General features: G+C 53.3%; 1 protein-coding gene across 1 annotated transcript in view; it reads left to right on the top strand.

Moving 5' to 3' along the window:
- znf827 (zinc finger protein 827) overlaps positions 1 to 14,387 on the top strand; it is a 29,935-nt gene extending 15,548 nt beyond the window's left edge. The window contains 9 exon segments of the mRNA XM_049005188.1: positions 1,725 to 1,991; positions 2,657 to 2,711; positions 2,809 to 2,912; positions 4,769 to 4,906; positions 5,503 to 5,674; positions 5,928 to 6,094; positions 9,532 to 9,741; positions 10,366 to 10,543; positions 12,657 to 14,387. Of these exon segments, the coding sequence (XP_048861145.1) occupies positions 1,725 to 1,991; positions 2,657 to 2,711; positions 2,809 to 2,912; positions 4,769 to 4,906; positions 5,503 to 5,674; positions 5,928 to 6,094; positions 9,532 to 9,741; positions 10,366 to 10,543; positions 12,657 to 13,470 (2,105 nt within the window). The 3' untranslated portion in view covers positions 13,471 to 14,387.
- Positions 14,388 to 15,107: the final 720 nt, after the last annotated feature.

The raw sequence follows: 15,107 nt of genomic DNA, 5'->3' as shown, positions 1-15,107 counted from the left end.
GGGTGAGGGAGGAAGGCAGCTTTGCGTGACGAGGACGCGGTCACTTAAACATGGCCGTCCCCGTGAGTCCGCCGGGGGGACAGCAGTGACGTCAGTCCTGCTCCCTGATTGGCGGGCGGTAGAATTAACGGGTGGGGGGCCGGCGAACGAGCTGGATTTGGACGGCGCGGCGTCGGAGGAGCGTAAGGGCTGCGGATCCTCGGCGTGCTGGCAGTGCGTGTGGATGCGTGGCATCCCATAATATGTGTAGGCTTAGGTGTGAAAGTACAGAGATGACGACGTGTCCCGTGAGCTTTGGTTCTGCGGATGGGCATCCATTAATCCCGGATATGGCGAGATATCGCATTAATACCGTGTTACCCAGCAGTCGCCGTGAGATAGCGTGCCCCCCCCATCCCCCGTCAGCCCTCACCCTGTTCAGACTGGGCCGGCCCGTCCATGGACCGCCCCGGCGTTGGACCCAACGACGCGCCGCCTCCGGGAAGCGAGCCTCTCCTCCTTTGTCCTTGCCGGGGCAAGCGCGGCCTCGTCGTGACACGCAAGCGCACAGCACGCCTCTCCACTCCCCCCCCCCCCACTTGAAGCGGCTGAACTTTTCACCCCTGTCTAAGCAGGTCGTCCTTCCTGTCGAGCCCGGAGGAGACGCGGCTCGGAATGACAACCCCGCTGCTCCGCACCCCCGCTCCTCCGCCCTCCCCGTGCCCCCGCCCCCTCTCCGCTCTGCTCCCTCGCTTTCTCTCGTCTGCTCTCCTCCGCTCGCTCCTTTCCCTCTCTCTCTCTCTTCCCCCTCCTGCTGCTGTCACCCACCTCGGCGGACCGTACCACGTCAGTCTGCGCAGGGTTGATTTTGCAAATAAAAATAGTACCACGAAAACAAAATAAGTCGAGCGTCACAGGCTCGCGTCGAAGCCGTCGCCCGCCTTGAATCGGGGTCTCGGCTATGAACGTCGTCCTGCCCCCTCACTGACCTTGACCCCGATGCTGGTTCTGGGCTCCCACTTTCTCGTTCAGGGAATTCGGGTCAAGATTCCGGCGTTGTGGCACCTGCATCCCGTCCCCGTGCTGAATGTAGGTCGGGGTGGCCGTGCCGTGACCCCCCCTGCCCTCGTTCTGCCTCCTTCCCCCCTGCCGGGTCTGTGGGCGGAGCCTGCTGGCTATCCGCGACGTCAGGGGAAACCCCGACCGGGGCAGAGCCCAAAATACTGTGTGCCGTGGGAGCCGTCCGTTCCACACGTGTTACCTGCAGAAATCAGGCACGGCACGGAGCTATTTATACACGGCAGTCTGCCTCACCTCCGGAGCGCCCGGCCTGGCGTTTATCGGGGCACTGTGCGCACGTCCCCGGCCAACCCCCGTGCATATGGATGGGGCCAACGGGTTGCTCACGCGCCATGCCACCACCTGTGCCCCCTCTGTCCGACACGGGCCGGAGGGGCACATGTGGGACTTCACAGCTGCGTCCGTTGGTCGGCTTCTTTTTTTTCCTCGTGCCTTTCTGTGTCACCTCTGTAAGGCAGCTGATTCGCTGACGTTACTGGGCAGGAGGTTGCTGATTTGTTGGCGTTTTGGGGCAGCTGGTAACTAGCTGGCAAAATGATGGCGGATCCTGGCCATATTTTTAGACTGGGGGGTCACTTATCAGGTCCCCAATCCCTGCTGATTTTAATGCGTTGGTGTATCCCTAACTGGGTGTACTGGGAGGTCTGGGCATGGCAGCTGACTGCTTTTCCCACGGCCTCCAGCAGAGAGCAACAAGGAGGCCAGCATGCGGCAGGTGGTGGTGAAATCGGAGCCCATGGAGGTGGACCCGCCCGAGGAGCCGCCCCTACCCCCGGTGCCCTCGCGCCTGGTGGGCTTCGGCACGCTGTCCGGCTGCGAGGCAGGCGAGCCGCTCTCCGGCCTCCCTGAGGGTTTGGTGCTGCCCCAGAAGGCCCTCTTCTCCCAGGACATCTCTGTCAAGATGGCCTCCGAGCTCCTCTTCAAGCTGTCAGGTAAGAGACTCTGTGCTGATTGGATGAAATGAGGGTCATGTGACTTTTTTTTTTTTTTTTTTTGCTTCGAAGAGAGCTGGACAACCTAATTGGTCGAAGAATCTGTGTCACCAAAACTGCAATATACCGTTTTCTCAGGCAATTTAAAGGCAGTATTTAACTATTTAATAAATATTAAACATTAACTTTTTTTGTTCAGTTTTGAGGTTTTAGTAACCTTTTTAAGGTTTTGCTAGAGTCCCACCCCCCGCCCCCCCAAAATCATACCCTCCTCCTTTGCGGCTCATTTCTGAAGCACACCAACCTGACCACGTGCGCACGCGCCTTCCCGTCCCCATGCGGGATTGTCATGGCAACGCAGGGAGACCTCTGTCCTTGGCCAGGCATTTGATGGAGCCGTGTCAAGAGGGGGGGGGGGGCGGGGGGGGGTAGCCGCCTCTCTGAAAGGAGTCATGGCTGCACTGGAAGGGCCTGCCGTTAATGGGAGCACTGGTCTTATCTAGGTTGTAATCAGAGCCGCTATAATCTGGAGGGGGGGGGGCGTGGTCTGGGCAGATATGCCTTTATGGTCTGCCCTTTTATTCCCCCCACCCCCCAGCTTTGAATGTTTTTTGTATTTAGAGGATTACTGTGAATTAACATTGTGTGCATTTTATTCGTAACAGAAAAAGTGAGCAAAGCTAACGACCAGAAAGACGTTACTATGCTGGGCATGAACAGGTTAGTGGTGACGTCTGCCCCCCCCCCCCCCGGTAACTGGCTTTGCTCTCAGAGGTGTTTGCTTTCACCCCTTGACTTCTTGTGGTCCTCTTCACAGCACTTCGTACCTTGGCGACTGCTTCAGACAATCACCCTTCAACTCGTGCTCCAAGGACCCGGTCACCGGTGAGGCCAGCTCGTCCACCAGGGCGGCGCCACTCGGTAAAGCTCTGTTTTTCACGACTGCATGTTGCAGGTTGCACGACCAGTTCAGTAGCAAGTGGCAGGGCGTTTGCGATTGGCTGAGCTCCTAAAGGAGACGCGTGATTGGCAGAACCCGGCTGGGCTCGGTGGTACCTTTGTGGCGGTTTACCGAGGCCGTGACCTCAGAGGCCTGAGTGCCATTCCTGAGCCTCTGCCCCCATCCCTTCAGCTACGGCACCCCCAGCACTCAGAGGGTAATTAGCGCGCTCCCGCCCTCCCGGCCCCGAGTTAATGAAAAATGATTGCGTTTTACATGTCAAGGGTGTCCTCGCAGTTAATTTGCCGAACACCCCCCCCCGCCCCCCGCCTTGGTATGCACGCTGCCGTTTCCCTCCTGTCCCGACACCCTTACCCATGGCGTTGGAATGTGGCTGTGGCGCCCCAGCTTGGCGACGGAGGAGTATTGCGGTGGGCGTCATGCGGCGAGGGCTTGGCGGCTTGAACTGTGCATCTGTTTCCTCCTATTTGTGTTTGGTTCTGCCGGGGAGAGCCGCGTGCCGGCGTCTGTGCCCGCCTGTCCGTCTTCCATCCGCCGTGGCGGCCTCCTCTCCCTCCCCAGAATTAATAACGCCAATTAAACCATTACGTGCCTGAAAGGCCCCCCGCCCCAGCCGTCCTCGACAGAGCCAGGGAAGCCGGCTGTCCCTCCCAGCTTCCGCGGGCCGCCTGTCAGCGCCAATGTGTCGGGCCTGGCCCTCATGGCACCGCCGCCCCCACATCGGCCGTAAACCGCGCGGCCCGGATTCTGGAAGCTGTGTCTGTGCCATTCGGAGGGCTTGGCGCGTGTTGGTGGGCACCTTGGTGGGGTGGGGGCATGAATTCGCCACACGGCGTCAGTGGTGTTTGTCGGGTCGGTTAGTTTCCGAGATGTGCTGGTTCCGAAAAGTGTCACTCGCAGTGGAACCGGGCTCTCGGGTCAGGTACCCCGTACCCCTCACCTACTTCAGAGGACTTCCGGTCCCCCCCCCCGCCCGAACCCGATTTAGGGGGCTGAGTGTGTAACCAGAGCCTTGGCATGCTCCTGCATTCCACTCTACATTTCGCACATCTGTCTTCTAATGGCTGCCAGTGAATGAGCTGCGTCTGCCACAGCGCCCCCATCTGCTGCCCCAGCGATCCTGCAGCCCACACTCTGCCTTTTCCAGCCTGGGCGCCAGTCGCCGAGATGGTCGCCAGCCCGGCCCTCGACAGTTTATTCATATCTCGTCGCTTTGCGGTTGTCTTAAAAAGACACATTTCCCTTGATTATTTATCACAAATAAGTGTCACGTTCAGCCATTTATTTACATTATCATTGTCTTATTGTGATCATCTCCTTCCAAGGTGCAGCCGCTTAACCATTAACCAGTATGCTCTTAAGTAGATCCAGATTTACATAATTAATATTCATGAACCCGGCCCACGCAGTGACCAATGGGAAGCACAGAGACGTGTGTTTTAAATTCAGCCTGCATTCCAGGCTAACAGGCTATATCGTTTATGGGTTAGAGGTATTGTGCCTGTCCTTCCCCTGGGGGGATGTGGCACTGCCAGTCTGGAATTTTAATTGGGAGCTGGCTGTCGCCTTTTATCAAAGGCTTAACATTGTACTGCCAGGATATCTTGGGGGGGGGGGGGGGCGTTTTCGTTGAAGTGGTTATATTGGCGGGTCAGTGTCGCTGGGATGGGTTAAGTAGATGGTTGGATTATGGGAGGGGAGGGTGCTGACCTTCGGCTGGAGTGGATCTGATGCGGGTGGGGTAGATGCTGACCAGCCTGGCTCTTGAGAGCACAGCCACCTGGAGAAGCTGACTGATGGGCTCCCTCTCTTCTAGACTGGGACAAGGTGGGCCTGGAACCGGGAAACGGCAGGCCGCAATGGCGGCCGGGCGAGCAGCTCTACCCCTGCACCGTGTGCGGGAAGGTGTTCGGCCGGCAGCAGACCCTCTCCCGGCACCTCTCTCTACACACAGGTGAGAGCCTGAGCTCTGCCCGCCCAATGGCCCCACCCACCAAATGGCCCTGCCCCCTTTCCAGGGAAGGTGGCCTGTAAGCGCCACATGAGGCGGGTTCTCGGTACGCGCGCGGCCGGACAAGAGGGCAGCCGGACAGGATTACCCGCGGCTTTAAAGAGATTACGCCTCTGATTAGTCTCAGTGGGAGAACGACTCGTCTCATTAGCTGAGCATACGGACGGCGCCGGCTTCGCGGGCTTTCCCCGGAGCACAGGGAGCAGGAGCAGAGCCGGCGCAGGGGCCCCCGATCCGGGGACTGCAGGCGGACATGGCCGGCTGGCAGCCCATTACTTGGCCCCCACGTGGAGAGCAGAGGCGGAAGCATATGTCTGTGTGTCGCGGTGCTGAGGCCCTGGGAAGGTGTTCCGGCCTCGCGGCCCGCCTCGCTGCTCACACTGACAGCCCCGCCAGCGTGCCCCTCCCTCCAGCCTTTTCTGATTTAAATTTTTTTTTTCCCTCTCAGTCCTTTTTTCTTTTTGTCGTTCCCCTGTATGGGTGTCCCTAACCCTAACCCCCTCTCTCCCCCACTGCCCCCCTTCGCCGGGTCCTGGCAGACGAGCGGAAGTACAAGTGCCACCTGTGTCCCTACGCCGCCAAGTGCCGCGCCAACCTCAACCAGCACCTCACCATCCACTCCGTCAAGCTGGTGAGCACCGACGCCGAGCAGATAACCACCGCTATCGCCACGGAGACCATCGACCGCAAGAGCTGCCCCTACTATTACAGGTGGGTGCTCCTCCGCCTTTTCCTGTCCCGCTTTTCCACACGCGCAGCCACCCTACAGCGCACACACTGCGCTCAAGTATCCCCTAATCCTGGTGCTACCATCGTTATGGCAACAGAAGAGGTAGCGCCCGCCTGAATGCGCACTTTTTGTGGGAAATATTCAACAGGACGTGCTGCTGACTTCCCTCCCAAGCTCCGCCTCTTAACCCCTTCCTGATTGGTTTCTGTAACCCCGCCCCCTTACCCCCCACAGCTGCCACGTATGTGGGTTCCACACCGATCACAACGCCCACTTCGTGAGTCACATGTCGCTGCATGTGGACCGGGAGCAGTGGATGTATGCGCTGTGTTGCGGCACCTGCGACTTCGTCTGCAACGAAGAGGCCGATATGAAGGCCCACATCAGCGCTGGGCATGCAGGTGGGCGCCGTGCCAACGATCAGCCCACTTTGTCAGCGAAAATGACCAGCGCAGCTCTCTTTGCATTACTGGCCGGTATATGTCAATGCGTAACAACGTGGTGTGTACTGTGAGGATAAACTGCGTCACGGTAGCAACTTGGGTGGCATTACGGTAAACCGTGTACTACGAAATTTTGGGCATGTTCCCCTTAATTTATCATAGGGACCTGTCCTGGCAAATTCGTATTGTGGAGGACGGTGAATTTTCTGACTGTTTTTTGAAAATATCGTCTGAATACTTTATGCCGTGGTATACCAAGAGCCAGCAACCTGCGGCCCTTGAGTCGCATGCGTCTGCTGGTCGCTCCAAAGCAAGCTGTTGTGCGTGCATACAGTACATACTGCATTGCCGATTAAGTGGTACTCTTCCAACGAAATTCAGTAAGTGAAGGTATAGTATGAGGTTTTGCAAGCGACCTGATAACATTGCAGACCCTACACCTCAAAAAATTCTAAAAGACTTCTGCGAATGTCTCATACAGTGGAAACCACTTATAGTGATCACATCTGGGTGAAATTGATCGCGGGTGATCATTTTAACCGATTTGTTTCTTTGTCTCATGGCAGATTACCATCTAATTGACATTTAAATTTTTTTTATTTTATTGTTTTTTTATTGACGATTTCAAAATACAGTACAGCTGTTTTAGATGCTTTTCAAATTACGATACTGTATAAATTAAATTACTGAACTGTGTTTAATTCAAATGTGCTACAATACAGTATAGTCCTGTACATAATATTACATTCAGTTCTATTAACACAGCGGAATTTCACAACATTACATTGTCTCAATGCGCTTATTGTCGTTTTACTGCTGCGTCTCGGTGGCTTGTTTTTGGCAGTTTATCAAAAGTTTTGATCAGTCTATATTTATCATTGAGAGAGAATTTATTTTCTTTTTGTCGTCATCTGTGCACAGAACATTAGCCTCAGGTAGTTACTAGAAGCAGACAGGTTACTGCAAGGCAAAATAGACTAAAATAACTGCGGCAATTCTTTATTTTTTTTTTCTTTCCATATGTTGTCTTATTTAAAAAGACCCAAAATTAACACTGTAAACAAACTACTTGATTACTATATGCAAATTATTTAAGCAGTGTTTGTACAGGAATGATCCATATAAGCTTTTTGATCCATATAAGTGGTTGATCACTATAACGGTGATCACTATAAGGAGCTTCAGCTATTGGTTATTGGTAACTGTTCATCTTGGTATCTTAATTTGATTGGACAATATCAGTCCAATCGGTAACCACTTTTTATGATGGTGAAGATGCTTTGAAAAGTAAACTAGAACAGTAAAACTATCGAATCATATCTAAAGAAATTGTGTCCCAAGAACAGTTCTCAAAAAAAGAGAAAAGTATAAGATGAAAGTCAAGAATTTAGAGATGAATAGAAAGAGGCAAATGCAAAATAGCGTTAATGTGCCGATTATATTGTATGCTGAAAATGTAACATGTCTGCTTGATCACAGCTGTAAACATGAAGTATGTGTATTACCTGTTCAGCATCGTTTTTGTGCCTTTGTATCTTTGGATAGCTTCTCGATGTCTACACTTTGATTTTCAGGCAAGATGGCAAACGTTCGTTCGTTCGGAGTTTAGCACATTTGCTGCCGGTTTTGTGCCATATCGAGAGGTTGTACAACACAAAGCCTTTCACTGATGTGGAATATGTTAGAGTGCTTAATCAAAGTAGCGGAACAGCTGTTTACCAATTTCAAAAATAAGAATGATATAATTGAGAGCTAGAGACGTGCCATTTTTGTTCTGAAGTCCATGAGACAATAATAATTTTGCGCTTTGTTGTTGGTGTCACGTAAAAAATATAGCTGAACTGTTTAGAATAAATTTCTGTTTCCAGTAAAATCCAGTTTTTTTTTTGTTTTTTTAAGTTCTGAACGTGGCTCCTCTTCTCAGCTGGGTTGCTAACCCCTGGTTTAGATGATAAGGAGGAATGGAAAAATTAGATATTGCCAAGCCTAGTAACGGTGCACTTCCATGGGGACTGGGGTGTTGACCTGTAACACGATGCAGGTATTATCAGGATCTGAACCAATCAAAAGCTGAGCCCTGATAGCTACACAGTATTGTTGTTGTTGTTGTTGTTTGTTTAATGCTTATTAGCAACATGCCATAGCACAGTCGGAGAGGAAAGGCTGCATTTACCCATCAGCTGTCACGGAGGCGGACCCTGACCACGAGACAGATGGCTCTTTGGTCTGGGTGGCCTGTTGGTGCCCTTGCCGGCCACTAGGGGCACTGTGCCAGATTCGGAGTGCTGCCGCAGGCAGGGGAGTGGTGTTTCTGCCCATCGTTGGTCTATGTTTGCCTCCGACCGACCCCTGCCTGGCAAGGCTCTTCGCGTGCCAAGGAAAAAACGTAAAAACGCAAAAGTCACGTTATGTAACGTGGACGACTTGTTAAGTAGCCAGCTGCGCAACTGGGCGAACGCGTGTGAAGTGTGTGCTGCGTGGGTCTTATAAGCACATAATTAATGTCAGGATGACGGCAGGCAGGGCCCACGCTGGAATGGCCGTTCACTGAACATGCGCTCTGCTTGTAGCCCTCGTTAGCGCTGGCCTGGTGTGTGCCCTTCCGAATCTCCTACCTGTCATTTGCGGCCAGCCAGTTTTGTAGTAGTACACCATTCAGATCCAGTGAGAATCTTCCCAGGTCTATCGAAATATTTAACATTTTGTAGTGCTTAGTTAAATACCACTTCGGCAATGTGTTAATCTGTAAGCTGCCCTCTGATTTGTTAAGGGTTGTTATTGTTTAGCAGCTCTGATTGGCTTGCGTCCAGTGCAACAGCCATGGCGTTATTGACATGAGCTGGAATTTCCCGAAACCCTTCATCTCCTCTTGATTTGTTTTACATTCCCAGTCTGCCGTCTCTGCGTCCAAAGGGCAGTGGTATCCAAGCGGGGCGTAGAAGCTAGCGACTGGACCCGCTGTCAGCCAGCGAATGCTTTGAGCCGCCTCCTCTTGGCTAATTTTCGGGTTCCCGTCGGGCTTCATGGGTCAGCGACGGACAGAGCGGTCCTCCTGTCATCGCTAAGGGCTGCCAGTGGAATTTGCTGTCACTGACAGCCCCATGGGGGGGGGGGGGCGGGCGGCGGCTGTGGTGTCGCAGGGTGTTCCGTGCCAGTCACGGTCACCCACGCCAATCCCAGCCCCATGCGGGCCTCTCAGAACATGACAAGTGCAAAAAAAGAGCAAAAAGTGGCCGGACAGGCTGACTTTAGGTTAGAAACCGGTGGAGTGCTGGTGCTGATTGGTTGATCTTTCTTTTTGTGGCTGGGTTGAGGGGTGGGGGGGGGGGGGGTGTCAGGGTGAGATCCAATCTAACCTTTGACCTTTTTGTTTGTTTGTTTTTCCTGCCCGTCAGGCCTGAACCCCAGGAGCCCGTTGAGCGAGACCAAGAGCACGTCGTCGTCGCTGTCTGCCCTGAGTGACTCTGTCAACAGCTCGGAGAGCAGCGACGCCCCCCATGGCGGAGAGGACCTGAAGGGTGTGCTAGCCCTGCCCTCCTTGGCAGGTAGCCAGTCCAGCACCGGCAGCCTGTCAGGATCTGGGGCTGAAGACAAATCAGAGAAAGGTATGGGGTGGGGCTTAGACAAGGTATGGGGTGGGGCTTAGGCAAGGTATGGGGTGGGGCTTAGACAAGGTATGGGGTGGGGCTTAGGCAAGGTATGGGGTGGGGCTTAGGCAAGGTATGGGGTGGGGCTTAGGCAAGGTATGGGGTGGGGCTTAGGCAAGGTATGGGGTGGGGCTTAGACAAGGTATGGGGTGGGGCTTTATGAGCTGTGGAACCACTCCCCCACCCCCCCTCGTGATTACTATCTCACGATTGTGTGTATAGTTGCCATGCAGATTTTTAATGTACAGAAACGTGAGTTTGCTGGTCTTGCCTAAAAATGCGCTCGTAGCCTTAAGGTCGTTGATTCAAAATCAGGGAATTTGTTGCCATAAAATATCCGAATCCCTTTCAGTTACTCTTTCCATTACTCAGCTACGCAATGAGCATGAACAAAGAGTAGTAGAGAATTTTATCCAAGGCAATTTGTATTTCAAAAAAATCGTATCCTGGCAAATAGCTACATATTTCCCGAAACTGATCAGGGAAATATAATCCCCCTTAAAGGTACCGCAGACCTTTGGCTCCAAGACCTTTAACCACTCTTAATGCACTCTGCGCCCCCCCCACACCCCTGCGACGTAGGTTTCGAGTGCGTGTTCTGCAACTTTGTCTGCAAAACGAGGACCATGTACGAGCGGCACCTGCAGATCCACCTGATCGCGCGCATGTTCGAGTGTGACATCTGCCATAAGTTCATGAAGACTCCGGAGCAGCTGTTGGAACATAAGAAGTGTCACACTGTCCCAACCGGAGGGCTCAAGTAAGGAAAGCAAGTATAGCCACGCCCCCTACCCTGCCCTGTGTCACATGACCTGTCCTGCCCTGCCCACATCCTGTCCGGTCCTCTGTCTGTCATCCACTGCTGACAGCGACAGACACATGTTGCACTGATGGCTCAGATCGAAAATGAATTTTTTTGGTTCAAAAACTCCACGTTTGTCGCTGCTCTGCAAATGGTGCCAATTTTTGAACAAGCTCTCAATTAAGAGCTGCTGTCATAGAGGGCTTAAGAGTGCCAGAGTGTGTCACTGTCTGTCAGCATAAGGATTGTCCCCGCCCATTTCTCAGCATGCCATATAAGGAATGTCCCCGCCCATTTCTCAGCATGCCACAAGGAATGTCCCCGCCCATTTCTCAGCAAGCCATTTAAGGAATATCACTGCCCATTTCTCAGCATACCATATAAGGAATGCCCCTGACCATTTCTCAGCATATCATACAAGGAATGTCTCCACCCATTTCTCATCAAGCCTTTTAAGGAATGTCCCTCCTTAATTCTCACTGTCCTGTATGAAGAATGTGCCTGCCCATTTCTCTGCGTACCATATAAGGTGTGTCCCCATTACATCACACTGTTTGCATTGTAACACTCTGGCCAGTGAAACCCTTTCTGTTTGTCATAGCAGTGGCTGCTATGATCATGTGCCAGCCCTGGTATAGCTAATTAGGACCCCCCCATTTAAACGTACAAGCACCCTGTAGGGAAGCGCATAGGCTTTGCCCAGCTCTCCCAGTAATTCCACTGTCTGCTAATGGCTCGTTAACCGCCAGCTCGCTACCCTGTGTATAGAGATGGTATCTGTGCGATGTGGCTTGGAGGTGAGACAGCACAGGGCTTGGATCTCGTGTTGCTGACACCATGCAGGGAATCTCCCCCCCCCCCCTCCCCCACACACACACACACACACACTGACATGACTCCCGCAGCAGCCCAGTGATGGTCCCCGTACCCAGTCCTCCCAGTTAGTCACCAGTCTGAGTCACCCTTCAGGTAGCAGTGAAGGGCAGATCACAGGCTCAGTTGCTCCTGTGTTGTCAGTTTACTGGGCTCTGGTCACCGGGGATGGGGGGGGGGGGTCAGTGTGGGGCATGCTGGGAAGCCCAGTGGGTGGCGGGCGGGGCGATGTTTAGAATTTGGTTTGGGTCAGATCCAGTCGTCAGTTCCAGGGCTGGCTGCGGGCCGTCACACACTCGCCCTGGCAGCTGCTTTTCCTTGTGGTGCTTCGAAGAAGCGCTTTGGAAACAAACAAAAAAAGAACTAACTGTTAATCTCTGAACCGGCAGCAGATGGCGCAGCGTTTAAGGAGCCGGAGCTGTGAGAGACAAAGGCTCTGAAAGGGGCATTTAGCTCAAAATGCCTTTAAACTTTGGTTCATTTAAAGGGGAAAATGACAGAATCTTAAGGGACCTTAACTGGCATGGAGAGGTGTGTGTGTGTGTGTGTTTAAAATACAGTGTGTGTTTGTATTGCACAAACTGGCATAACCCCAGGCCAAGGAGATGGGAAACAGTGACAGTGGAACAGTTTTTCTTTCTTTTAATCTGGAAGTCATTAACCACCCCCCCCCCCCCCCCAGAGGGTTTTCGGAGACATGGACCAGCCCAAAACAGCCGTACTGGAGGGGAGGTCTGTTCTCCTTCCCAATCCCATCTTGGCTGAGGTCCTCATAGAGAGGAGGATGGGGGAGGTGGGTGTGGGGGGTGGGAGGTGGGGAGGTGGGGTTGGGGGGGAAGGGCGGAGGCTTTGCCTGCCGTTTCTGAGGTGATTCTATTCTGCAGGGTTTGTGAAGCGCTTTGGGGTCCAGAGCAGATGAAAGGTGCTATTTAAATGTAAGTGCCACCCGTTTATTTATTTACCTACACGCGGTCCCCCGTCCGGCGCCCTCCGCAGCGGAGGCGACGCTAGTGCGGGGGACGCACTGCCTTTTACCCACAAGCCACGGGTCTCCCCCAACCCCGTCACTACCCCCTCCCCACGTTAGGGTGTGCGGCCGTGTGTCCGTGTGTGTCCGTGTGCTGCTCGCTCCTATCCTATCCCGGGTCTAACCCCGCCTCCGCCCCTTCCCCGGACCTCTGTCCCCGCCCCCTTGCAGGTGCCCCTTCTGCACGTACTCCACTGGCCGACCAGCCGCCATGGAGTGCCACCTGAAGACGCACTACAAGATGGAGCACAAGTGCCGCATCTGCCAGACAGTCAAGGGCAGCCAGCTGGAGCTGGAGATGCACGTGCGCGAGCACCGGCTAGGCAACCACTACCGGTGCGAGCAGTGCGGCTACCTGTCCAAGACGGCCAACAAGCTCATCGAGCACGTACGCGTGCACACGGGCGAGCGGCCTTTCCACTGCGACCGCTGCAGCTACAGCTGCAAGCGCAAGGACAACCTCAACTTGCACAAGAAGCTCAAGCACGCGCCGCGCCAGACGTTCCGCTGCACCGACTGCGCCTTCGCCACCACACACCCGTTCGTCTTCAGCCGTCACGTCAAGAAGCACCACGGCGTCGATGCCAACCCCGAGGGAGACCCGGCACGAGACGGTCCTCCCCTCAGCATGGCGGCCTCCCACGCCTTGCAGTCCGTGGCGCTGTCATTCACGGGCAAGCAGCAGTCCGGCGCCCTGTCCCCATGCTACCTCTCAGCCAACGGCTCCTCTTCCTCGGCCTCCGCATTCTCTTCGCGTTACGAGAAGTACAGGAACTACGACCTAGCCCACCTCGTCCCCCTCACCACCCTCTTCGCCTCCGGACAGCTCGGGAGACGCGACATGTTCGTCTGCCCCTCGCCAGTCTTCTCGAAACGGCGGCCATCCTCGTCCTGCTCCCCGGGTTCATCTCCCCTGTCACCCGCATCTCTCAAGCACTCCTTCCTGGCCTATCTGGGTTTGACGGAGAGAGCCAAGACTGTGTGAGCCGTCCTCCTCTCACATCCTCCCCTTCTCAATCCTTTCCTTCTCTCCCTTCCGGTCCTCTCCCCTCCTCTTCCTCTCTGCCAGCCTCCCCTTCCTCTTTCATCCCCTCTCGGACAGTGTCGCGCAGGTCCACTGCGACTGGATCGTCCCGCTCGCGTTAGCGTACCGACCTGGATAGAAAAGTAGTTGTGGTAGGAAAAGAAGAATTTTATTAACAAAAAAGGCTGTATGTGCTTAATGCATTTATATCGAAGCTGCTTACATTATCTGTTATATCGGTTTAATTACTTTGCTCGAACATATCATTCGACGACAGAGAAAAGTAACGGGACTTGCAGATGCTACGTTCTTGTGTGTTGTTGTCTCTTGCAAAGCATTAGGACGCATGCTTGCATATGTGTTCTCATGGTTTCGGTGTCATTATGGGTTAGATATGAAATTATCCGGAGAGTTTCTGTCACACTCCGGCGACGATCCCGATGGAAGCCACCCATGTCGGGGTCCATTTCCACACCAAGGCTTCGAACCACGCACTTACTAACTCGTCCGATTGTACATAATTTTTGTAAGCTATTCCCCCGACAGCATTTCTTTCGGTTGTTTTTATAGAACGGTCAAACTGTTAGTGTTTAGCTACCTTTAGTTACGAGCCCCTTGGGCGCACAGGTGATCTGCAGGTGACCTGTCCTCCGGTCTGGTGCCGGGCCGAGCGCGGTGGGCTGGGGAGGTTCCCCACGTAGGGCAGTCTCAGCTCAGCTGGCCTGCTATGTACACCACCGGCATCCTGGGCCCAAGGTGGGCCGGAACCAGAGGCCCAAGCCTCACTGGTTCCTCATTCGGTCACCGGTCTTTGAACTCTTCATTACACACCCACTTATACAAGATGACCGTTATTGTCAAAGTGACGGCCCAGGGGTTGGTGGTGGGGGAGGGGGTGAAGGGGTGGGGGGTGGGGGGCAATGCCATGGGCCTGTCACGCTGGCCGTGCCGATTTAATGGTGCTTTTTTCAGCTTTTTTGTAAATTTTTTTTGTGTAATATTTGTTCCAAAATGACTTGAATGAATGTATTGCTTTTTATTGTAAACGTGGAAGTGACGCCGAGGTAGATGTGAAGAGTTCCGTTCAGATTTGAGATAAAAAAAAAAAACGGTAGTATATCAGTAGATTTCTGTTTTGTTTTGTTTTTTTTGCAATCTGTTTGTTTTTATTTTTAGCCTTTTTTGATTTCGCATACATTTCTGATAACTTTCAGTACAAACCTTGAAACAAATCTGAATGGTGCAATGAGATGTCGTCGGGGTTGGGGGAGGGGGGGCTTTCATGGCCGTTCATTTTCCTCCTTTCAGTATCATGAATGCACTTCTTGTAGTCATTTGAGTGGGGAAAAATAGCACTTAGCCTTCGCCGAAAAGGTTTCTGTTCTCTGTAACGAGAAGTTATTTTTGCATAATTATGTAACGTTATGAAATATGCCATATATTTTCGCTATGTTTACTGTCAGTGCTGAATCAAAAAGCTTGCCCGTTTGGTCCCTCCATGTAACTCAATGCAGACCACGCGTACGATCGTGTACGACACGCGTACGAACGTGTACAGCACACACATAAACATGCACGGCAGACGTACAGAAACCTCT

This window comes from Brienomyrus brachyistius, unplaced genomic scaffold (genome assembly GCF_023856365.1).
Source record: "Brienomyrus brachyistius isolate T26 unplaced genomic scaffold, BBRACH_0.4 scaffold157, whole genome shotgun sequence".
In the NCBI taxonomy this organism is placed as follows: Eukaryota; Metazoa; Chordata; class Actinopteri; order Osteoglossiformes; family Mormyridae; genus Brienomyrus; species Brienomyrus brachyistius.
Note: the sequence above shows the minus strand (reverse complement) of the source record. Positions and strands in the feature narration are given on the sequence as shown.